Genomic DNA, 24,337 nt, shown 5'->3' with positions numbered 1-24,337 from the left:
GCTTTGTTTGGTTGTTATTCGCGTTCTTGAAATTGTCTCCAGCCATTAAAATGTCTTGAAAAGCCATCTGAAATCTGCAAATACTCGACTGTTCTGAATCCGTCCTTCTGTGATCATCATCAGTCATCATTCAGCTGAGGGTTAAAGCAGATTACAGCTCATGTTCACTGTTGCTGTACAGATTTCTGTGTTGGCTACATTAGTTTAATATTGATACTGCGTAGGTGTCGCGGGTCAGATTCAGTCAGCGTTTGAGAGGCACCCACACACTAACCATAATAACTCACCTGTGATCTCACATGCTAATAGGTGCGCTCTGAAACAGCATAAAGAATGGTTACATCATGTCACATGTATCAAAACGTACTGATAATATTCATAGAAAAGTTATTAGAATGGAGGTAAATATACTTTACATGACCAATAAAAATGTGAGTAATAATTATGACTTTTGGGAATAAAATAATTTATTAGTTAAGTGTAAGCCATGACCTACAGGCAGAGCTTAGTCAGCAGAGCAGCTTGCATGGATAGAGATCTGCTGTGTCAATCCAGAGCTAATGGCAGTGTGTCTTGCCTCAAGGTGTGGAGCTGCTGTGTGACCGGGATGTAGACATGGCTACGCGGGTCCAGGACCTATTGGAGTTTCTCCATGAGAAGCAGCAAGAACTTGACTTGGCGGCTGAGCAGCACCGCAGGCACCTGGAGCAGTGCGTCCAGCTGAGACACCTGCAGGCAGAAGTCAAACAGGTAGGACTCTGTCGCATACCTGAGAAAAGATGCCATCTGCAGGCCAAGACTTTTTCAGTAGGCCAGGATATCTGCACTTCTTTGGAGACAATAAATATAAACAAATGGTTGGATTGGTGACACTTGATCACAGCTTGTATCTGTCTGTTCAGGTTCTGGGTTGGATTCGTAATGGTGAGTCAATGCTGAACGCTGGTCTAATAACAGCCAGCTCCCTGCAGGAAGCTGAACAACTGCAGCGAGAACATGAGCAGTTTCAACATGCCATTGAGGTGAGACAGTCTTTGTTTAGCCCGTCAGTTTGTCCCTTCATTATTGTTTCTGACCACAGTCTGAATCTAGATTTTAAATGATTTGGATCATTCTAACCCCATCCTTTCTCCACTTCTTCCCCCTCTGCAGAAAACCCACCAGAGTGCCCTGCAGGTTCAGCAGAAGGCGGAGGCCCTGCTCCAGGCAAACCACTATGACATGGACCTGATCAGAGACTGTGCAGAGAGTGTGGCCTCCCACTGGCAGCAACTCATGCTGAAAATGGAGGACCGACTCAAGCTGGTCAATGCCTCAGTGGCCTTTTACAAGACCTCTGAACAGGTAGGGTAGGAGACACCCAAGGATTGCTCAGCATTCAATTTGACTGTTTCTTTGTCTCAAACATTTCACATAAGAACACGATTCAGTGATTTCCTCAGGCGAGAGACAAAGTGTGTTTGTCCCCACAGGTCTGCAGTGTGCTGGAGAGCCTGGAGCAGGAGTATAAAAGAGAAGAGGACTGGTGCGGAGGAGCCGACAAACTGGGACCCAACTGTGAAACGGACCACGTCACCCCCATGATCAGCAAACACCTGGAGCAGAAGGAAGCCTTCCTCAAGGTAAGATACAACAAAATCAAAACAAACCCTAAACACGGTTTCAGGTTGCATCTCTGATCTGAGTGTGTGTGTGTTGACATTTCTATCAGGCGTGCACTCTGGCCAGAAGAAACGCAGACGTCTTCCTCAAGTACATGCACAGGAACAGTGTCAACATGCCCGGGATGCTGAGCCACGTCAAAGCACCAGAGCAGCAGGTTAAAAGTGAGTACCAGAAAACACACCTAGGCTGTAACACATGAACACTGCATGTTAAGAGTGTATGAAAACTAGCAAGTGACCAGAGGCTAGTTAGAAGTTATGGATGGTTGAAAAAATAGCTTTAAAGTGTGGGTAAATTTTTAGAATAGTCAGCTAAGAGAAGCCTAATGGATAAAAAGCTACATTGGATAAATGGTGAAATAGTTAATAGCATGTTATTGGTCATTTGGACAGAAGAAGAATACTCTCCCTCTCGCTAACCTGTTGTCTATCGCCAGTTTGCAGTACTGATTGAAACTCTGCAGTTAGGTTGGATGCCGAATGCCTGAATCTTGATCATTTCCTGCGTTTCTGTTAAGACATCCTGAATGAGCTGCTACAGAGAGAGAATCGTGTTCTCCACTTCTGGACCATGAGGAAACGACGGCTGGACCAGTGTCAGCAGTATGTGGTGTTTGAACGCAGTGCCAAACAGGTAAAGGAAACACAACACACGCTGTGATGCTGAACTAATGCAGCTAAACTGATGAATATAGCAGAGCAAGATGCTGCTCTGTGTGGCAATGCGATCTGACAACAGGTGTACCCTGCGTGTTTCAGGCTCTGGAGTGGATTCATGACACTGGCGAGTTTTACCTGTCCACACACACCTCCACCGGCTCGAGTATCCACCACACGCAGGAGCTGCTGAAGGAGCATGAAGACTTCCACATCACAGCCAAGGTTAGACTCGCACACACAGACTGCATATGACTGCGTGTATGCCTGTGTGTGTGCATGTAACACTCTCTGTCTCCCCCTGTTCTTCAGCAAACTAAGGAGCGCGTGAAGCTGCTGATCCAGCTGGCTGACGGTTTCTGCGAGAAGGGTCACAGTCACGCCGGGGAGATCAAGAAGTGGGTGACAGCTGTGGACAAACGCTACCGAGACTTCTCCCTGCGCATGGACAAGTACCGCTGCAGCCTGGAGAAAGCCCTGGGCATCTCCTCGGACTCCAACAAGGCGGTGAGTGGTCACATGTTTTGGTAGGGGCTCACAGGTGTAGAAAAGAGTCTGTCTCTTTAAAACATTTACATCTTTTACTTTGTCTCTGTGGGTGTCAGAGTAAGGATCTCCAGCTGGACATCATCCCAGCCACAGCTCCAGGGTCGGAGGTCAAGCTGCGGGATGCCGCTCACGAGCTCAACGAGGAGAAACGCAAGTCGGCGCGCAGAAAGGAGTACGTGACCACTTCCTCTTCATAGATATCAGAGAAAGTGAAGAATTGTTCAAATGAGGTTTACCGATAACAGCTTTTTTCCCGACAGAGTTGTAGAATTGCTAGCTCAGAATAATTAAGCAGATTAAAAAGCGCACTGGGTTGTGCCTTATTCTGAACAGGACGTGCTGTGCATACAAACTAAACAAATAGTAGCGAGTCAGCATTTACTCTGCATTTTCTTCTTGTTGGAAATATATTTTATTGCCTCAGAGAACGAGTCATTAAATCATTGGCTCAGTGCCCAAAATACCCAGCAGAGCAGCCCTAATGCTCACTGAGATGGTGTGTTATAAGAAGGTCACAGGTTCAATTATTGCACTCGTCGTCGTCCTTGACAAGAGAAATGTCAACACTGAACCCCTGCTTGCTCTGAGTGAGAGAGTGAGCTCAATGTAAATGTCTGCACATAATGGATTTCCATGATTTAAACTTCCGTCTCCTGTCTGCTGTGCCAGCACAAGAACTGCAGACACAACAGTCAAGCTCCACAAGAGAACAAATGAATGTACATGTAGTACACGGGGAAAGGAGACGGCATCATTTTATATGGGCAGCACAAATCATGAGCATGATTTCGGTCATTCGTGGCTGGTTTATGACCAAGTTTTATGGCCCGTAACTCCTTCATTATTCATCAGCGTAAATGGGTGAAGCAGACAGGATGGAAGAGAGCTGTTGGTGATTTATCATCCTGTGGCTGAGGACAGGATGACAATTGCTAAATTTGTGCTTGTGTGTGCGTGTCTTTGTGTGTGTCTAGGTTCATCATGGCTGAGCTGATTCAGACAGAAAAAGCCTACGTGCGAGACCTGCGGGAGTGCATGGATGTAAGTCCAGCTCCACAGCCCACCACTGTTAACCTGTTTCATGCCAGAGTTGTGCAACATCTTCTCGCACAAAGATTGGAAATGTATCAGCACACTGGTGAAGGGTTTGGTTGGTTGTTGTTGTTGTTGTTCATCTTGTCGTCTTCTCTCTGTGCAGACCTACCTGTGGGAGATGACCAGTGGAGTTGAGGAGATTCCTCCAGGAATCATCAACAAGGAGCACATCATCTTTGGAAACATGCAGGACCTCTATGAATTCCACCATAAGTAAGGAACACCTTTTTGCACTTTAATCACTCTTTGATTCGTGCAAAATGTAATATTACACTGGACTTGCAAGCAAAGTAGGGGCCAAGCATCCTGATGCGCTCGTCCTTTGTAGTTAAAGTGTTAAATGCTTTATTTTTTATTTTGGAATACCACTTGATGCCACATTTGATGAAGCTCTGCTGCGTTCACTGTTTCTCACGTTTCAATCTTTCACTCCTTGTTATGTCAGCATCTTTCTCAAAGAGTTGGAGAAATATGAGCAGCTACCAGAGGATGTTGGACATTGTTTTGTCACATGGGTATGTATCATTTGTTCACCAGCGTTTGCTGTGTTTGTGCTCTAACCAATACAATAATTCAATAAAAAATGATTTGTGTCCTGTACTGTAGCAGTGGGCATTAAGATACCTAAATCCTTAATGTTTCTGGAATTTAGCAAACATATTTTACAAATGATCAATTGCCTGTGCGTTCATAAAAGATGCTTAGTCTCAATCACTGTCAGCTTTCATCATCTATCACGTTATAATCCCAATCATTGTATCTTCTTCTCTTCGTCTAGGCTGATAAGTTCCAGATGTATGTGAACTACTGTAAGAACAAACCAGACTCCACCCAACTGATCCTAGAGCATGCTGGGAACTACTTTGATGTGAGTATGGCCTGTGGCTGTTGAAATGAAAATTGCACGGTCCTCGCCAGTTACGTCTGATCACATGACCGTTCTTCTCTGTGCAGGAAATTCAACAGAGGCACCGACTGGCCAACTCCATCTCCTCCTATCTGATCAAACCTGTGCAGAGAATCACCAAGTATCAGCTCCTGCTGAAGGTGACCACCATACCAAATCTCACTGCTGTGGCAGCCGTCCACATAGTTTCTTGTTGTCATGGTTCCTGTGTGTGTGTTTGTCTGTTTAGGAGCTGCTGACTTGCTGTGAAGAAGGTAAAGGAGAGATCAAGGACGGCCTGGAGGTGATGCTCAGTGTTCCGAAGAAGGCCAACGATGCCATGCACCTCTCTATGCTGGAAGGTGATTAACACACACTGCTCCTTAATTATGTCGTTGTGATCTTTTACTGTTAGTTCTATTTGTAGCAAGCTTGCCTCATGCCAGTATTCCCCTCCTTATCCCAGGTTTTGATGAAAACATTGAGTCCCAGGGCGAGCTCATCCTCCAGGAGTCGTTCCAGGTCTGGGATCCAAAGACTCTGATCCGTAAGGGTCGAGAGCGCCACCTCTTCCTCTTTGAGATGTCTCTTGTCTTCAGCAAAGAGGTCAAGGACTCAAATGGCAGGAGCAAATACATCTACAAGAGCAAACTCTTTGTAAGTAGATGATGGTGAAATGCACATAATGAGAGATCTTACTACTTCAATTGAATTAAGAACAACGTCCTGAAAGAGCCAATCAGGCTTTTGGAGTTGTATAAAAATTCTTGGAAAGTTGGATTGGTACACATCAAATTAGCGTTTTTAAACTTTGTCAGTGCCTCATGTCTTCAAATGCAGTAATTGTACTTCATAAAATAATAAAATAATACAAAAAATACATGTAATTGCCACTACTTGAATCACTTGAGACCATCTCAAGTCTCAGCTGCCTCAAGAAATCACACACATTTCAAATATCTCTTTTACTTCAGTGACAAAGTGACCATTTTAGAAGACTACCTGACTATCTGTGGCATTTTTCCGATGACTCATGATTCCTCTGTCTCCTCAGACATCAGAGTTGGGGGTGACAGAGCATGTTGAAGGAGACCCCTGTAAGTTTGCTCTGTGGGTGGGACGCACCCCGACGTCTGACAACAAGATCGTGCTCAAGGTAAAAGACACTTCCTCTCTTCTGTTTCTTTTACAATCTCCTCTAGGGTTCGACCGATAGGGGTTTTCAAAGGCAGAACGAGAGAGACAACAGGTTTAATAATTCATCAAACAAACAAAAAAAACTTGTGTTGGATGTCACTCACAGTATCTGAAAAGGAGGTAGATGCTAGCCGAATGTGTTGGAAGATCTTTGTATCGGTCTAACCCAGTCCTCTCTCTCCTCTCTTCACATTCAGCACTCTCCTACCTTTCTTCTTATATTCTCATCTCTCTGACATCCTGTTTGATTGCATGAGCAGCATCAAGGTGGCCCAAGAGGCCTTCTGTTGTCACAAACTCCTCTCCTGTCCCCTTGATTTCTTTCCTCGTTCTCTCTGCCGGCCTCTGTCCTCCGGTTAGATTCTGCTTTGTTCCATCTGTTAACAAACACAGGGACATCTGTATATCTGGGGCTGTGTTTTCTGTGGATGTTTGCATCTCTAATTCTCTCTGTGGGCTGACATGCTTCCACCAACGCCGCTGACACTGATTCAACCCCTTAACGCCCACAATCTCCCATCCTGGCTCAATGCCACTTTACCAAAGTGACGAATAGCCATCTTTCTCCACCAGAAAAAATAAACTCTTAAATGATTTCAGCACCACAGCAGAATCAAGATATGACTCATCAATTTATTTAATTTTTGATTTAGACCGTATTATGTTCTGTGTGTTTTCCTGTTGAATAGACAGATTAAAATTAGTGTCAGCCGTTGGAACAGCATGAAGCCAAAATCCTAACTCGTTTAATTCTGAGCATTACAACTCTATTATACATGTTGACTACCAAACTAACCGCTGAGAAGCAGTCATGTGGTATGTGCATTGTAAATGAAGTGTGTCTCATTACTAACTACACATGTCTCTCTCACACACACACACACACCCATACAAACACACACCATCTTTTACAATCTGCTACACATTTAATTGGCCTACAGTCCGCTGTCAAGGCAAATTTTCGGTGTTGTACGTTTCTATCATGTCAAACCATCTTGCCAGCATAAAAAAAAAATGCCATGTACATCTTCTAAAGCCAAACCAGTGAAATTCTCTATTTTATATTTTAAATTCAAAGCTAAGTCAGGGATCCAAACATGGAGCGATGGTGAGTACAAACTATCCCACAACACAGCCCTCAGCCACTTCTCACAAGTCTGAAACACAAACTCTTAGCACTTCTTATCCTCACTCTTACTCTTTAACAAACGCTTAAGAACACACACACACACACACGGGCCACTGCCATAGCCGAGGGACTGAAAGATGGTGTAAAATATTCTAGAACAGTGGTTCCCAACTAACTGTTCTTGTACCCCAGGTGGTAATTCTGCAGCTACTAAGGTGTAGGTGGAGAGATTGTGTCATTGCTCAACTAGTTTAAAAAAGAAAGAAAAGAAAAAAAAGGCTCAATATCTGCATATTGAGTTTGCTGTAACACCTGAACACTGCATGCTGCATTTTAGAGTGTATGAAAACTAGTTAACAAGTCAGCAGAGAGCTCTAAACAGTTAGGTTAGCTAAAAGACATGGATGAATGATAGCAAAGTAATGGATAAATGGTTTAAATTGATACTTTAGAATAATGGATAAACAACATAACATATTAGTTAGAAAAACATAGCTAAAAGTAAGAAATAGTTGATCATTTGCTTAATGTAATGGACAAACAGCTGAATGGTTGGCTCCAGAGCACCTGATTGGTCAGTGCTCAGGAACAGGTCATGGGAGATGTCACACTAGGCGTCTCAAGACATGCTAGACTTTTCATCAAGGAGTCGTGGGGCATCCCAGACGCCGCACAACAGGTCATTTAGCATGTCACACTACACAGGTATAGACGCCTGATTGACATTCACATTCAGCCACAGCGCTGGTAATTGGTCTGCCACGACAAAGTCATCTCAAAATCAAGCTAGATTGGGTTGGGAACCACTGTTCTAAGGGTCCGCTGATATAAGATAAGATTAATCTGAAAAAGATAAGAGATGACAAGAGCTGAATTCAGACTTGTGTGAAACACACAGAGTGAAACAAGAATTCCAAAGGAGGTTCATCTCCTGACAACTTTTGACTCCTTGAACTTGTCCCATTATCGACCAATAACAGGCCTCGAGCATTGAGAACAAGCAGGACTGGATCAAGCACATCAGGGAGGTGATTCAGGAGCGCACCATTCACCTGAGAGGAGCGCTCAAGGAGCCCATTCATATTCCCAAAGCAACTACAGCCAAGCACCACAAGGGCCGAAGGTACGCATGTGACACCCACAGTCCAAGATGTCCTCAGAGAGCAGAGAGTGATGCATGCTCTAATATTGATCGTGTGTGTGTCTATTAGGGATGGAGAGGACCTGGACAGTCAGGGTGAAGGCAGCAGCCAGCCAGACACCATCTCTCTGGCCTCCCGCACTTCACAGAACACACTGGACAGCGACAAGGTGAGCCAACACACACACACACAGATGGCCAGAAACCACGTTGTAACTGCACATTTTCTACAGTTAGCAGAATGCTGTCCCTCAGCTCGTTTCCCATAGTGACGATGTTTTCCTCCTCAGCTCTCCGGTGGCTGCGAGCTGACTGTGGTGATACACGACTTCATGGCCAGCAACAGCAACGAGCTGACGGTGCGCCGCGGCCAGACGGTGGAGGTCCTGGAGCGCTGCCACGACAGGCCAGACTGGTGCCTGGTCAGGACCACAGACCGCTCTCCTGCCCTGGAGGGTCTCGTGCCCTGCGCCATGCTCTGCATCGCCCACTCCAGGTCCTCCATGGAGATGGAGGGCATCTTCAACCACAAAGGTAGAGCATGGGGCGTGAATGGTCAGTTTCAGACAGACTGTGGAGTAAAGACACGTTTGTATTATTTTGATTATTTGTGTAAGTTTCACACATCACTTTGTCTTTTACAGACACTTTGTCAGTGTGCAGCAATGACTCCATCATGCCAGGGTCATCCGCCACGCTGCAGCCTGGCCACGGCATCAGCTCCCACACCTCACCAGGGCCTAAACGACCAGGTATGGTCCCCTTTGCCGTCCTGTCTGCCGCTCTGCTGCTTTAAATGATCGTCCAAACAGCCACAAACTGAGTTTTTTTGTGTTGGCTTCGTTTCCTAGGTAACACCCTGCGGAAGTGGCTCACCAGCCCAGTGCGTCGGCTAAGCAGCGGTAAGGCAGACGGCCACGTGAAGAAGCTGGCCCACAAGCACAAGAAGAGCCGCGAGGTGAGGAAGAGCGGGGAGATGACGATGGGGTCCCAGAAAGACTCCGACGACAGCGCCGCTACACCTCAGGATGAGACCGTGGAGGAGGTGGGTGGATACACGGTACCTTACACTCTCTGTACATCACACTCTCTCTCCATTTAGCAGCTGTGCAAACTATTGTGATGTAACCTCCGCTTTGCCGTCCGTGCGTGTCGCAGAGGGTTCGTAACGAGGGCTTGTCCAGCGGCACGTTGTCCAAGTCCAGCTCTTCGGGCATGCAGAGCTGCGGAGAGGAGGAGGGAGAGGAGGGCGCTGACTCGGTACCTCTGCCTCCACCTATGGCCATCCAGCAGCACAGCCTGCTGCAGCCGGACTCACAGGATGACAAGGTGAGGAGAGGGAGGACGACACAGTGGGGACGCAAGAGAGGGGAAAAGGGAGGACGATGATGAACAGCAGGAGCAGAGGGGACACTGGGAGCAGGGCAAATTATTATTTGGGATACTCAACTTTGACTTTTAACATTTGCTGGTGCCACAGGATCACAATATTCTTTAAATTTTAGGTCTAGTCATGATGCAGATTAATTCTTTCCTTTTGGAAATAGAGCTGGGAGACTCTGTGTATAGTCATATGCGTCTAGATGGTATCAGGGTTTTTTTTTTAATCTGACTATGGCAACATGTGTGAGATTTTCACAGCCTTAAAGGCTACTTTACAGCCAGGTGATCCAGGAATCTGAACACATTTGTCAGTGAGACAAACATCATTGACTCTACCTGTTTGGACATCATGTCGTATCTTCACGTAACAAATTTAGTTTGTATCGCAAAGAGTTCATCTGAGTAATACCGTTATCCCAACAGAAATGCTCTATTTTTGCACTTTGTTGAGAGAGAAGCAGCATGTATAATAATTTCAAATGTACGATGAAATTGGAAAATTAAAGGCAGCTGAATAGAAGAAGAAAATGTGCCAGAAGTCAACAGTGGGGACAGCTTTTACAGCTTTATCTAATGAGTAGGAGCTGTTATCAAATCAGCGACTGAAACTGAATCACATTTGGTCCATGATTGAAGACTGAAGCCGGTTTACCGGAAGAGTTCAGCTCCATTAGACCACATTGTATATTTTTGGAGACGTAGGAACAGGGTAACAACTTTAGCTCATTTGAGGACTCTTTCTGATGATTTTAAAAACAAATTAAACCCTTGTTATGCAGGCTCTCTTTCTTCTCATTGCGCTTATGATTTTCAGTTCTTGTAGGTTACATTTTCCCTCATTTCAGTCTCCCACTTTCCCCCCAAAAAGGGCATTTCCTAACACAGTTTTAAGCGACTCCTTAGTTTCTGTTATGCATAACATTTTATCTTGGCATGTTGCATCATATTCTCCCCTCTCTTCTAAAGCAGAAAGCAATGAAAAGTTTCAGCCACTCCAAGTCTCCTCCTCGACTAAAGCGGAGGCTCCTCTGACACTAATTTCTGTTTCTCTTTTGTTTTGTTTCCTGGTTGTATCGTTTGCTGTTTGCCATGCTGTAGCATTACCTTGATTTATGTCCTGTCTTTGCTTTGTCTCAGTTTCCATACCTCTCCATCTGAAATGCCCCGCTCTTCCCCCTCCGTCTCTAACCTCAGTCAAATCTTCAAATCTCTTTTTTTCCCCCCACTCTTCAGCTTTAAACGCTACTTGCTAAAGCCTTTTTCTTTGGTTTGTAGATTGACAGGAAATGAAACTAGCAGCTTTTTAGACTTAACTTTCTTCTTTTTAAAATAAGCTGTTTTCTGTCCCCTTCAGAGTCACTTTTCCTAACTTTTGTATTTTTCTGAACTCTTAAACATTCCTGAGTTTCTTGAGTGCAGAATTTTTTCCTTTCTTCTTTATTTTTTTTTTTAGTTTCACTCATTTTGACTTGTACTTTCTGCCCTGTTTCTCCAACACACCACAGTAATGTAGAGTCTCAGAACAGATGAGCATGGGCACCACAGGAACATGTAGATACAGATTGGATGCATGTAGCTCTTTGCGTTAAATGGAGGGCAATGTGGAGGCTTTCTCTGTCGGTGTTAGAAGGCTAAAATTGACAATTCGCATCAACTTCTATGCATTTTGAGGAATTTTAGAATTTTGTAATGCCTCAAGCCTGTTGGAATAACACAGGGCTGCAGCTTTTTCTGCATGTGTATCATTCATAGGTTGGGAAAAGGTTGGTGGCTTAGTGAGGTTGAAAAGAAACATGTAGACGTCAGTACGAACGCGAAGTTGGTCAGTCGGAAGACTCCCTGTCAGCCCTCCTGGATAATAACCTAAATACGACCCCACACTGAGGTGAAAATTCAAAAGCCCCCTTGTTCCCATCATCCTCCAGCCCCCTCCCTCACCCGCCCTGCCCGCTCGTCTTCATCTCCCTTTTACCCTCTGTGCGTTAACCTCATTACCCATGCGAGTAATTGGCATCTCTAAACGCTGGCGAGGCCAGAAGGGCACACAGCCTCACCCCGAAAACCTAATTGGGGAAAGTCTTGAAGCACAGCACAGCAAGGGTGAGAGTCTCCTCAACTATATATACATACACATACCTTCTTTCATTCTCGCTCTGTTGGCATCCTTTCTTTATTTCGAAGGCTGTTCACCATCACCCGAGAAAGCGACGGAAGCATCATCCATTCAAACATCACTTTTTTTTTCCCCCCGACCTTCTCCCCATCACCATTCTCTGACGGTCCACTTTTTTTCCATATCTTCATTTTGGTCACCCCACTCTCAGCCTCATGTTTTTACCTTTGCATTGACAGTTTGATTTTCAATTTCATATCCGTTTCCTTTTCACTTCCTTTGAACCTTCAGATATAAACCCGTAGCATTTGGAGTTTCACTTGTGGAAACATCTGATCTCTCTTCAGATTACAGCATTGAACATTTAACAGACATTTTCACAAAGTCATTGCTCACTCAGATAACTAAAAATTTCACTTTTGACAACACTCATAAAGAAATAAGATAAATTAAAGCTAATCTTGAGGAACAGGAGCTTAAGTATGGCCTTAATCCATAAAATATTAAGCTATTATGTTTGCTATCTGTGGATTCAGTGAGCCTTGAAGTTTTCACATAAAACAGACTATAAAGTTATGTAATGTTTATTTTAGCTAAATAAACAGCAATTATTAGATCTCTTTAAATGGTAAAGTTAAAGAGATAGAGAAGAGAGTTAATAAAGTTTGGATCAATTCTAAACTATAGTCAGGTTACTGTAAACGCCACTGTTTCCTCTGCAGTCAAAGAGCAGAAACAGATGTGCTTTATGCATTATCAGGTTCTAATGCTCTTTTTCTTCTTTCTCAATCCTCTCATCTCTTTTTTCTTACCCAGACCTCTTCTCGTCTGTCGGTCCGTCCATCCAGTTCAGAGACGCCCAGTGCCGCTGAGTTGGTGAGCGCCATCGAGGAGCTGGTCAAAAGCAAGATGGTAGGATGACAGAGGAGACGCGCTGAGCTTGACGCATTACATCGTACATAAAGTTGTTTTTCCATGGCTTTTTTTTTTTTGTCAGATTTGGTCTTTCAGAGGATAACTTTAGTTTTTTACAACCTGGACTTTATTTTTAGCATTAAATACGACCGTTTAGACACCCAGACAACTTTGGTGGCATTTGGAGTCGTTTTGAAGAAATTAGCCCCAGAGGAGCGGCGCGTATATCCGTATAATGCATGTAATCGAGGCACCCGTGCGTAGCCTCTATAAACGCATAATCTGCGGCGAAACTCGTTCATATTCCAATATTTTGATATGATATGCTGGCGCTATTCCCCTCTGAGCCCGTGGTGGCATGTTATCAACATCCAGTGTCTCTGGACACTGGATGTTGCAGCTAAACTAGCCGACCACCGCAGAGTTAGCCGTGTTGTGGCTGGTTGCTCGCAGTGCACAGCGCTCGAAAATGACGTCATCTACGTCAGAAGTAGTTGTCTAGAGACACTGGATGTTGATCACATGCCACCACGGGGTCAGAGGGGAATAGCACCAGCATATCATAACAAAATATTGGAATATGAACGAGTTTCGCCGCAGATTATGCGTTTATAGAGGCTACGCACGGATGCCCCGATTACTCGCATTATACAGATATACGCGCCGCTCCTCTGGGGCTAATTTCTTCAAAACGACTCCAAATGCCACCAAAGTTGTCTGGGTGAGTAAATGGTCGTATTTAATGCTACAAATAAAGTCCAGGTTGTAAAAAACTAAAGTTATCCTTTAATGTGTTTGAATTTTTCTTGAATCACCCCTGGGCCGTCAGAGGTATCCATCGCACTTTAACATTTAAATGTTCTGACATTTTAAAAGCCTGAAACTTTTCAAACAAAGTGCTGCTCTGCTGAGAAAGCACAATGTGTATTATGGCATCAGTATATAACATGTAACGTGTCACAGCTTGATTAACTGCCAAAGCAAGCCATTTAATCTGCCTTCATGCTGCTCTTCCTCCTAAACAGACATGAACACTTGACCTGTTTCGAGCTCCGTTTCACACACTTAGCTTCTGTCCCCCTCTGGTGCAGGCTTTGGAGGACAGACCCAGCTCACTGTCAGTAGAACAGGGAGACAGCAGCTCTCCCTCCTTCAACCCCTCTGACAACTCCCTCCTCTCCTCCTCCTCCCCCATCGAAGAGCTGGACGAACGCAGGACCAGCATCCTGAAGAAAAGACAGTACGTCCGCTTCCTTCATCTGTATCGCAGACACACACAGAAGAGTTCGGGCTTTTCCTCATTTCTTGAATTTTGAGTCACATGTGTGTTTTTTTCTTCACTACAGTTATGTACTGCTGGAGTTGGTGGAGACTGAGAGAGATTATGTTAGAGATCTCGGCCTGGTGGTGGAGGTGAGTCACTGCTTTCTTGGCTGCTTTATTAGTTGTACATTACTGTGCTGTGTGGTAGATCTGAAAATAGGAATGTTTCTTGGCTTTCTAGTGGTAAGACCAACATTTTAAATGTTACTCAAAGTACTAGAATTGATTTGCTGAACTCCACAGACTCCCTGGTGAAAATTTGTGTTAATTTGTTTGTGTGTCTCCGTCGTAAGGGCTACATGAGCCGGATGAAGGAGGAGGGTGTCCCTGATGATATGAAGGGAAAAGACAAAATCGTGTTTGGCAACATCCACCAGATCTATGACTGGCACAAAGAGTATGTGGCGCACACACAGAGAATATGGAGCTTTCCTTGTTCACATTCACAAGTGTAGTAGCTTACTGTCCTCTCTTCTGTCTCCCTCCTTTTCAGATTCTTTCTTGGGGAGTTGGAGAAGTGTTTGGAGGACCCTGACAGACTGGGACCGCTCTTTCTCAAACAGGTTCATCCACAACGAATCGCCGACCTCTGCTTTATTTGGATATGCTTGTGCGTGTTTGATCATGCCTTAATCGTGTGTGCTTTTTGTATCCAGGAACGGAGACTGAACATGTATGTAGTGTACTGTCAAAACAAGCCCAAGTCAGAGCACATCGTCTCAGAGTACATTGACACCTACTTCGAGGTATGAGCCAATTATTTTGAAGAACTGACCCTCTGAGACACATCAGATACTTCACATCTCCGTTCAGCTGTCAGCCTCTCAAGTAACCTCTGACCTTTGACTTTGAAGGACCTGAAGCAGCGGCTGGGACACAGGCTACAGATCTCAGACCTGCTCATAAAGCCAGTCCAGAGGATCATGAAGTACCAGCTGCTGCTCAAGGTTGGTCTGTTACAATACAGCAGAGGGCGCCAGAGCCTCAGCTGCGTGTTCTCCCCTTAGGCATCCACATTATTGTGCTGTAGTCTGTAAATGTACATCTCTGCTATTTATAATCTATATAGACATTTTAAATGTGTAAATATTTAAGGGTTTTTTTTGTCTGTTTTAGGATTTCTTGAAACACTCTAAAAAAGCTGGGCTTGAGTCTATGGAGCTGGAGGTAAGATGATGAGATGTTGCTTCACTTAAATTCAGACAGACATGTTCAGCAACCCCGTCAACCTTTTGCTCGTGTGTGACTCTTACAGAAAGCAGTGGAGGTCATGTGCATCGTGCCAAAAAGGTGTAATGATATGATGAATGTCGGCCGGCTTCAGGGATTTGATGTAAGAAATCACACTGAATTGTGAATGAAAGCGATGCTGCACTCTTCGCATTCTTCAGAAACTTTATCGCCGTCACTCTTTCTTCCTACACCTGACATTCCCACCTTGCCCGTCTCCCTCTCCAGGGGAAGATCGTGGCTCAGGGACGCCTTTTGCTGCAGGACACGTTCATGGTGTCTGACCCGGAGGGCGGTCTGCTCGGCCGGATGAAGGAGAGGAGAGTCTTCCTCTTCGAACAGCTGGTCATCTTCAGCGAGCCCCTCGACAAGAAAAAGGGTTTCTCCTTGCCAGGCTTCCTCTACAAGAACAGCATCAAGGTAACAGAAGTACAAGAGAGGCACTGCTGCGCACGACCACGTTATCAGTGAAGGCTCGTGGAATGAAGGATGCATGAGCTCAGTTAAAGAGCTTGCAGCGCCCTCTGGTGGAGAAACTGCAGCCTGTGAAAAATGAAACAGTCTCTGTGTGGGTTACAAGCTTTACGTCTAAAAACGTACACTCACAATCGAAAAAAAAAAAGGCCTTTATTAGAGCTTCAGTTGAGGTAGAGGGTGTACTTGCAAAGAAAAATGTGTGCTTAAGAAATGAATTATTTAAAAAAGCATTAACATATCTGTGAATACATTAAAGTTAGGTATTTAATTAAAAGCAACTGTCATGCATTTCCCTCTCTAACGTTTCCTTTTGCACGCTGTAGGTAAGCTGTTTGGGTCTAGAGGAGAACGTGGAAGGCGATCCCTGTAAGTTCATCCTCACCTCGCGGTCAAGCAACGGCGCCGTAGAGTCCTTTGTGCTTCACTCCTCCCACCCAGGGGTGCGTGAGGTCTGGACCCTTCAGATCAGCCAGATACTCGAGAGCCAACGCAACTTCCTCAATGGTATACACACGCACACATACACACACACACACACTCACACTTTATAGAAAGGACTGTTTGCTTCATGGGCACCCTTGTTGCCTCTGTTGTACCATATCACAGCTCTGACCTCACCAATAGAGTATCAGAGGAACCATGTGGGGGCGAGCGGTGGGCCATGTGTGCCCAACATGGCAGCTCCGGCTGGAGGCAGCAGTGGGTCCAGTGTGCCCCCTGGAGTTGGAGGTGGAAGCTCCCAGGGTAGCGCCATCCCTTCAGGGCCCCAGGGTGGCTCTCGTCGGCCCTCCAGGATCCCCCAGCCCTCCCGCCTGCCCCAGCCCCTACGCCACCACCCCGGGGCCGACCCCGACGGCCCCAACAAGATGTCAGGTATGGGCCATGTGTTTATGTTTGTGAAATTTGTGAAAGCTTTTTATTGCCAATGAAAAATGTGACTGAGGTTTGAGTTCTGCTCACTTACGATCCAGGCTCGTCCCCGTGTCCTGTCCCTCTGCCCCTACTCCCTCCAGGGGGTAGCCCGCAGAGCAAGCGCCCCATCCAGACCCAAGAGGACCATGCACACACCCCCACTCCTGCCAGCGCTGTAGCCCCTATTCCCCGCGCCGCAGTTGGGCCTCTGCCCTCTACACCCACTTCCAAATCACGGCCAGGAGCCGTGTCCCCTATGGCCCCGCCCCTGGCCACTCCTGCCTTTGGCAAGGACGGCCTGCCTCCTCCCCCTCCCAGCCCGGGCCAGAAGTCCGGATCTGGATTCTGGAGCTCCATGCCGAGCTCTCCAGCCAGCCGGCCTGGCTCGTTCACCTTCCCGGGCGAGGCGGGAGAGACTCCGGCCCGTCAGAACTCGAACCAGATCCAGACTGGCTCTGGGTCTGGGAACCAAACCCACAGACACTCCACGCACAGCAAGGAAGCCGACCGCATGAGTACGTGCTCATCGGCCAGCGAGCAGTCCATCCAGTCCACCCAGAGTAACGGGGTAAGACTACTAGCTGCTGCGCACTGACTAACACGAGGCGGAGGGATGCCCGGTCTGTCTCCTGTCCTGCTGCAGCCAGCTCTACTAATCTGTCCCCTACTACACATCTCTGTCAACATCATCTTCTCTAGCTTTCAGTGTCTGAGGACAATCTGTATCACAGGTTTCCACTGTCTGCGTGTTTTCAGAGCCTCTCTAGTGGACCTCAGTCAGCTCTTCAGTGATTCCCTTTCGAGGCTGTCTCTTGCTTTCTTAACTCTGACAAAGCTTCTACTAACACCTGACTTCCTCTCGGCCGTCCGTCACCTCCTGCTGTCTTCACGATGTGTCGCTGAAATGTACTTTTCCTGCAACTAACCTCTGACGTTTGTGGTGCGCCTACAAACGTACTCGACAGGGATCCTCTCATTCAGTCTAACCTTCCGCCTCCTTCCGTGTTTGCCTGGAGCTGCAGAGCAAAGACGAGTGACATGGAAATCTTCACCTTATTCCCGCCTTCCTTCATCTACTTTTGTTTTTTCCAAGAAGAAAATAATGAATTCCTGTTTTTTCCTCTTTCTTTGACTTCACGCTAATCCTTTCTGAAGACTTTATCAAGTGGAGAGTAATCAAACATCCTCTCTTTCTACCTTCTCTCTCACTTTCTCCTCACTAAAAGTATCAGATTTATATATATCTTCTAAATGTGTGATCATAGCAGCAACTTAAAAACGTAAAATAAGATTTTACTACACTGAACCTCGTGAGTTTGTACGTACAGTCTTCCACATGGCCGTGTTTCCTCCCTGTGATGCAGAGTGAAAGTAGCAGCAGCAGTAGCGTATCCACCATGTTGGTGACCCAGGACTACATGGCGGTGAAGGAGGATGAGATCAGCGTCGCTCAGGGCGAGGTGGTCCAGATCTTGGCCAGCAACCAGCAAAACATGTTCCTGGTGTTCAGGGCGGCTACCGAGCAGGGCCCTGCCGCCGAGGGCTGGATCCCCGGATTTGTGCTGGGACACACCTCGGCCATCGTCCCCGATTGTCCCGAGGGATCCATCAAGTAAGTGCTCCATATTTATCAAAGCTTCGTCCACATTAATTGAAGTTGTTCTGGGGTGGGGCTAAAAATCGCGCTCTCACCTACTTGTTCAGTTAAACACTTCGATTTGACTCGTTCCGTTCTTCTTGCCCCAGCAGGAAGTCGTCGTCCTGGCACACGTCCCTGCGCATCCGTAAAAAATCTGAGAAGAAGGAGAAGGAGGCAAAGAAAGAGACCAAGCTGGAAAACGGTTACAGGAAGTCCAGAGATGGCCTGGCCAATAAAGTTTCTGTAAAGGTGAGTTTCTCCGGATACCTGAGGAGGCTCCAGTGCTGCCTCTGCTCCACACAGCATTTTAACTCTGACCTGCTTTGTTCTGTCTTCCCAGCTTCTAAACCCAAACTACATCTATGATGGTGAGTGCTCCGTCGTTGAATTGAAGATTAACACAACTTATGACAAAACCAAATCCGTCTATCATCAATTCAATTGCTCTTGTTTTGCTCTTTCAGTTCCCCCTGAGTTCCTCGTACCTCTGAGTGATGTCACATGTGACAACGGAGAGAGCGTCACCCTCAGGTGTAAGGTCTGCGGTCGACCCCGGGCCACTGTCACCTGGAAGGGACCCAACCAGAGCAACCTCGCCAGCAACGGACACTTCAGCATCGCCTACAGGTAAGAAAGCACAGTCTGTGCGCGGCAACTGCTTCTTGATTTATTGCACGGCACTATGAAATAGTGTGGACTGTGTTTAGCGATAAGTTAACATGTTCGTGTTTATTTCAGTGATACGGGCGAAGCGACGCTGCGGATAATCGGCGTAGCCTCTGAGGATGACGGCGTTTACACTTGCGTTGCCACGAACGAGCTGGGCAGCGTGACGTCGTCGGCCAGCCTCAGAGTGTTAGGTAAGAGTCCAGGTAGAGGACAAAATACACCGGATCAGTCCGTCCACAGAGGTTATTTTACCAGTGTCGACACAAATTGATTGTCTGTGTTGTCATTTCGTCTCAGCTGTGTCCACTGACGGGATCAGAGTGAGCTGGAAGGACAACTTCGAGTCTCACTACGCTGAGGTGGTTGAACTGGGAAGGTAACAGACTCCTTAATATCTCCAAGGTTACACCAGTGTGTAGCTTTTGCAGCAATCTCAGCCTTTTGTTATGGCTTGAACATGTTTTCTTCCTGATATGATTGGTAGATGTTTGACTGAATGTCTAAAACGCACCACACAGGTTGTCTAAAACTGCTGTCTAAAGATTATGAAAGGTGATGTCTGAAGTAAACTATCCGACCTCTGAACGTCCATCTTCTTTCTTATCACCAGGGGTCGTTTCTCTGTTGTCAAGCGCTGTGACCAGCGGGGCACCAAACGTACGGTGGCGGTCAAACACGTGAACAAGAAGCTAATGAGGAGGGACCGAGTGACTCAGGAACTCAGTCTGCTCCAGAGGCTGCAGCACCCGCACATAGTCGGCCTGATAGACACGTATGAAACCCCCAGCAGCTACGCCCTCGTCCTGGAGATGTGAGTACTGGACCGGACTGAAATTAGCTCGATCACCCCTGATGAATCTTGCATTTCTTCCGTCTGATGTTTGACGTTTGTGTTTCAGGGCCGACCAAGGTCGCCTGCTGGACTACATCGTTAGCTGGGGGAATCTGACGGAGGAGAAAGTGGCCTGCTACCTTCGGGACATTTTAGAAGCTTTACACTACCTGCACAACAGCAGAATAGTACATTTGGACATAAAAGTACGGACTTTCAGCTTAATGTTTTTATTGCATTTAGCAGAATGTGATTGATGCATTATGTTTTCGTTGTTTATGCTAAGCTAGCTGGCTGCTGGCTTCATATTTACCATACAGACACGAGAGTGCTGTCAAACTTTTCACTTAGTAGCATATTTGTATGTATGACTAATGGGGATGCTTTAATCTCTCCTCCCAGCCTGAGAACCTGCTGGTGGCCCACAGCTCCAGCGGCCAGCCAACGGTCAAACTCACAGACTTTGGCGATGCTGTCCAGCTCAACAGCGCCCACTACAGTCACCCTCTGCTGGGCAGCCCTGAGTTTGCCTCCCCGGAGTTGGTCCTCGGAGAGCCGGTGTCGCTGACCTCTGACCTGTGGAGCCTGGGCGTTGTGACCTATGTGCTGCTGAGCGGCGCCTCCCCCTTCCTTGACGAGAGCGCCGAGGAGACCTGCCTGAACATCTGCCGGCTAGACTTCAGCTTCCCCAGGGATTACTTCCAGGGCGTCAGCGAGGCGGCCCGGGACTTCATCTGCCTGCTCCTGAGGACCGACCCAGGCAGGAGGCCTCCAGCCGGGCTCTGCCTCCAGGAGCCGTGGCTGCAGGCCGGGCCTCCTGACGGCCGGGCCAGAGCGGAGGGCTGCCTGGACACCTCCCGCCTCATCTCCTTCATAGACAGGAGGAAACATCAGACTGACGCTCGGGCCATCGGAGGAGTCAGGAGCTTCATCCAAAGTCGCCTTCAGCCAAGAGTTTAAAGGATAGGATGCACAAGTCCTAACCAACCCTCAATCCCGTCTGCCCCCAATCAGATCAGAGCTGTCAAAAGCCAGACGAGCTGGACTTACTTCAGTTTGCCATCCAGTGCTGAGGCTGTGGGGGCTGCAGGTTCTTCTGGAGCTGAGCACCTCGATGGTCTAGATGTAAAAGGAAGGAGAAATAATGAATGCTGGTCTTATCCTCTGATTTACTAAAGTCCTGTAGTCCTTTCATCAATTAACCTGAGACCTTTGAGGGTCTTAAGCCAATCAGAGCCCTAGAGAACAGAGTTCTCTCCAATCACCTAAATTCATGGATGCTCTTGTCTACTGCTGCTTGCTGGTTTCAACTCAAAACCGATTTTGTAGTGAAGTGAACAAAAATCTAAAAAAAAAAACAAAAAAAACAACAAAACATTATAATGTAATTTATTTTCCTTTGCGAGAGTTAAAGCTGATCAGAGGAGCCAATTGATCGAGCCTTGACACGACTGCACAGACGCAGAGCTTTCAGGAGAAAGTGATGCTAACAAAGCTAGTGATAGCGCTGAGAGCAAACTGCCCTCCCTCTTGTTGCTAGAGGGACACAGACATTGTGCGTTTTTGCTCTTTTACACTAAAACTGTAACTCGAACACTTTTGAGCAGCAGCCCACCCTTTCTTATAGAAACAATGTATACAAACAACAGTACTGTCTCTACATTTCCAAGAAAACTAAAGTTATTGTAGAAAATGCTCATCAGTTGAAAGTTGCTGTGCTACTTTGGACTCAATAGACACCTGGAGACAGCGACCGAAGTTCTTGACTTTGAGACATTTATACGTCCGATCAGAGCTTTTTGATGGCTGCGCTTATATAACGTACCTTAATCTAAGATACCATGATGACCATGTCGCGAGTAACAATGCTGCACTGTCCAGTCTGAGAAGAAACAATAGACATCCATCGTTTGCTTTTCCTAGAACAAAACTTGTGTTGCGCAGATATGAGATGTTTAAGCCTTACCTTGTATATAGACTTCTGCCTTCTTTGCTCTCACATTCACAGTGGACTCGTGCTTTTGGACGGCAGGACACGAGACCGCGGGAGCCTCCGCGGCGGCAGTGATTGCCAATCAGATGGGAGTGAATGTGGAGGCAGAGGAAGACGAATTACTGTAAATGCACTCATTGTATGTTATGTTTGATTATCATGTGCAATGTTGCGGCTTTAACATTTTATGCAACTATTTATGAAGACATCTGTTGTATCTGTAATAAATCTAGAGAAAAGCATGTACTTGGTACTGCAAGCACTGCTCGTAGTTTGTGTTTATTTGATCTCTGAGTGTTCGGACTTCCAGGCCAGGCCAGGTTAGAGGTCACAATCTACAATCATTACGGTTTGATCAAAAATAATTTAACACTTTTTGTACTGTATGCCTCTGTAGTATTGGTACACCAAAGTTGCTCTAGCTTTATAGTACTTAAAAAATGTTTTATTGTGATTTTGTTTCACTTGAGTTAGGTGATCTACGACCATGTGAAATGATTGTTTACACTATGTTTAGTCTCCTGTGCTCTTGATTAAAACAGGCAGGGGATTAAAGAAAGAAATGTACTCTGCACAGACAGTGGAGCGTTGCAGTTTGAGTTGAGTTGGAGATTTTTACACATCATTTGCTAAATGGTGTTCTAACTTTATGTACAGATACTTGTTGCCAAAATATTGCTTCCATAAATTCCCGTTCCTTAGAAGAACTACCCTAGAACAGCCTTGGTTTGATCAATCTGCTTTCCTGGAAATTAAAAACACAAGATAGCAGTGCTGTAACCACTTCACCTTACATGAATCCAATATGGGGTTAGAGTGTGTCACCAGTGTGACCGGATTCTACCAGGAACAGAAGTCACAGTCCTCCGTTACCTTTTTATTTATTTGAAAGGTGTGCACAGGCCATTAGAAACAAGGAAACTTGGACTGGATACCTCAGTTTAGGTTTTGTTTTTTGTTTTTTTTTCCATTGTTGTTTGTCTTGTCATGTTTCATTTGTTTCATGTTTGCTATTTGTTTCATTTTTTTATCTTTGCATGTATATTTCTTTGTACAGATCATACATAGTTTCTCTTGTAAATACTCATTTTGCCATCAGTTATTTGAAAATTAAAACATAATGAACATACGTACCCTGTTTTACATGTTGCTTCTTTAAGTATGGTTTGTTTTTGTGTTCTCTTGTTTTGAGCCGCTGCAGTTTAAAGTGATTTCATTAAAGCCCAAATGGAAACTTAGCATTTAAGCATTCATTTGAGTTTTGAGTAGATGAAAGCCTTTTCTGCCCACTCGCTTCACGAGTGCTGCTGATCTGATGCTGCTGAGAATCTGCCCGTGTTTCTGGCAGCACAGTAACGTGGCTGTGGCTTGGCTTTCTGTGGAGTGATAGAATTGGAATTGATCAGGAATTTCACCACGTGGTTTTAGTTCTGGACAACATGACGATGGCTCTATTCAGTCAGCTGATCTGAGTCTGGTGGATTAGACTTCATCAGACCTACCACTAGAGCCCAGCCAACACTGGATTTGAGGCTGACATCAATAATATTTAGTTTAAAAGTGATACAATGACACTAGATTGGTGGGTATTAGCGAACATATTTGATAAAGCTCCTTTAAATTTGTTAGTTAGAGAATTGTGGCCACAGTGTATATGGAGGGCAGCATCTAGCTCCACCCATTGCATCATCAGTGCAGATCAAACACTTTTACATCATCTGATCTGATCATCTGAACAGCCAGGGTCTCTTTAACATCATAAAAGAGGCCTTTCAACATTATGATGCATCTACGGGAATGAAGATCACATCAAATTTAACACTACGAGTGAAAATGTCAAAGTTGCCTTTATCCTTCAACAGCTCTGCAGCATGAAATTACAGGTATGTGTACACAAGAGTAGTGATCTCCATACATCTTCAGGACTAATTCTATATGATAAGAGCCCAACCAATATAGCAGCTGGGTCAGCATTATTGGTTGATTTTGTCTTATTGCAAATAGATCACTATCTGCATGTATGTCAGCTGATAAGTAACATGAAACTACTCTGGAGAAATAACGTGTGCTGAGTTTGTCCAGCAGAGAGCGCTGATGAGCTGTTCAGCTGTCCATCTCAGTACCTGAGTGACACACTGAGCAGCTTCAGTGCTTCTGGTCATAGATTCTGGAAGAGTCTCACCTCTGCAGCGCTCTCCAATGGATGATGGCAGATATCATATATAGATAGCAATTATCTGTATCACCACTGTCCTCAAAAATCCACTACTGGTCTCTCTCTATTATAATGTGTTGGACAACTCTGACCTCTGACAGGCGATAGTGAAGCAGCCTAATGTTGCTTTGCTGACTGCAAGAAGCATTTAAAAAAGCTGAAAAGTAGCCGTCTGTTATCCAGAGATTTGGTTCTAGTCAAAACTATGGTCTGCACTGCCCTCAAGTGGCTCACAGTGAAGGCCGCTTCACAGGCCTCACAGACGAGGACTGTTTTAATGACATTTTATTTGCATAACTGGGACTTTTTTATATTTGA

General features: G+C 45.7%; 1 protein-coding gene across 5 annotated transcripts in view; it reads left to right on the top strand.

The window, feature by feature from the left end:
• trioa (trio Rho guanine nucleotide exchange factor a) overlaps positions 1–22,927 on the top strand; it is a 70,819-nt gene extending 47,892 nt beyond the window's left edge. The window contains exons 18-63 of one of the 5 annotated variants that reach the window (XM_041955934.1): positions 584–750; positions 903–1,022; positions 1,153–1,344; positions 1,473–1,622; positions 1,712–1,826; positions 2,183–2,298; positions 2,424–2,546; positions 2,634–2,828; positions 2,927–3,042; positions 3,845–3,911; positions 4,069–4,178; positions 4,411–4,480; positions 4,744–4,833; positions 4,920–5,012; positions 5,102–5,213; positions 5,318–5,508; positions 5,906–6,007; positions 7,127–7,156; positions 8,158–8,300; positions 8,389–8,488; positions 8,609–8,852; positions 8,963–9,070; positions 9,170–9,363; positions 9,477–9,647; positions 12,631–12,726; positions 13,821–13,969; positions 14,076–14,142; positions 14,346–14,449; positions 14,546–14,615; positions 14,709–14,798; positions 14,907–14,999; positions 15,169–15,219; positions 15,308–15,385; positions 15,511–15,702; positions 16,083–16,263; positions 16,366–16,632; positions 16,731–17,239; positions 18,036–18,283; positions 18,418–18,559; positions 18,651–18,678; positions 18,775–18,937; positions 19,049–19,170; positions 19,277–19,355; positions 19,590–19,790; positions 19,879–20,017; positions 20,214–22,927. In XM_041955934.1, the coding sequence (XP_041811868.1) occupies positions 584–750; positions 903–1,022; positions 1,153–1,344; positions 1,473–1,622; positions 1,712–1,826; positions 2,183–2,298; positions 2,424–2,546; positions 2,634–2,828; positions 2,927–3,042; positions 3,845–3,911; positions 4,069–4,178; positions 4,411–4,480; positions 4,744–4,833; positions 4,920–5,012; positions 5,102–5,213; positions 5,318–5,508; positions 5,906–6,007; positions 7,127–7,156; positions 8,158–8,300; positions 8,389–8,488; positions 8,609–8,852; positions 8,963–9,070; positions 9,170–9,363; positions 9,477–9,647; positions 12,631–12,726; positions 13,821–13,969; positions 14,076–14,142; positions 14,346–14,449; positions 14,546–14,615; positions 14,709–14,798; positions 14,907–14,999; positions 15,169–15,219; positions 15,308–15,385; positions 15,511–15,702; positions 16,083–16,263; positions 16,366–16,632; positions 16,731–17,239; positions 18,036–18,283; positions 18,418–18,559; positions 18,651–18,678; positions 18,775–18,937; positions 19,049–19,170; positions 19,277–19,355; positions 19,590–19,790; positions 19,879–20,017; positions 20,214–20,771 (6,746 nt within the window). In that variant the 3' untranslated portion in view covers positions 20,772–22,927. Of the gene's footprint in view, positions 1–583; positions 751–902; positions 1,023–1,152; positions 1,345–1,472; positions 1,623–1,711; positions 1,827–2,182; positions 2,299–2,423; positions 2,547–2,633; positions 2,829–2,926; positions 3,043–3,844; positions 3,912–4,068; positions 4,179–4,410; positions 4,481–4,743; positions 4,834–4,919; positions 5,013–5,101; positions 5,214–5,317; positions 5,509–5,905; positions 6,008–7,126; positions 7,157–8,157; positions 8,301–8,388; positions 8,489–8,608; positions 8,874–8,962; positions 9,071–9,169; positions 9,379–9,476; positions 9,648–12,630; positions 12,727–13,820; positions 13,970–14,075; positions 14,143–14,345; positions 14,450–14,545; positions 14,616–14,708; positions 14,799–14,906; positions 15,000–15,168; positions 15,220–15,307; positions 15,386–15,510; positions 15,703–16,082; positions 16,264–16,365; positions 16,633–16,730; positions 17,240–18,035; positions 18,284–18,417; positions 18,560–18,650; positions 18,679–18,774; positions 18,938–19,048; positions 19,171–19,276; positions 19,356–19,589; positions 19,791–19,878; positions 20,018–20,213 lie in introns of all 5 variants that reach the window. The other 4 variants (XM_041955933.1, XM_041955932.1, XM_041955936.1 and 1 more) reach the window with 4 other exon arrangements.
• The last annotated feature ends 1,410 nt before the right edge of the window (positions 22,928–24,337 follow it).

Source organism: Chelmon rostratus, chromosome 16 (genome assembly GCF_017976325.1).
Source record: "Chelmon rostratus isolate fCheRos1 chromosome 16, fCheRos1.pri, whole genome shotgun sequence".
NCBI lineage: Eukaryota > Metazoa > Chordata > Actinopteri > Chaetodontiformes > Chaetodontidae > Chelmon > Chelmon rostratus.
The sequence above is the reverse complement of the archived record's forward strand: the minus strand, read 5'-3'. Positions and strand labels throughout refer to the sequence as shown.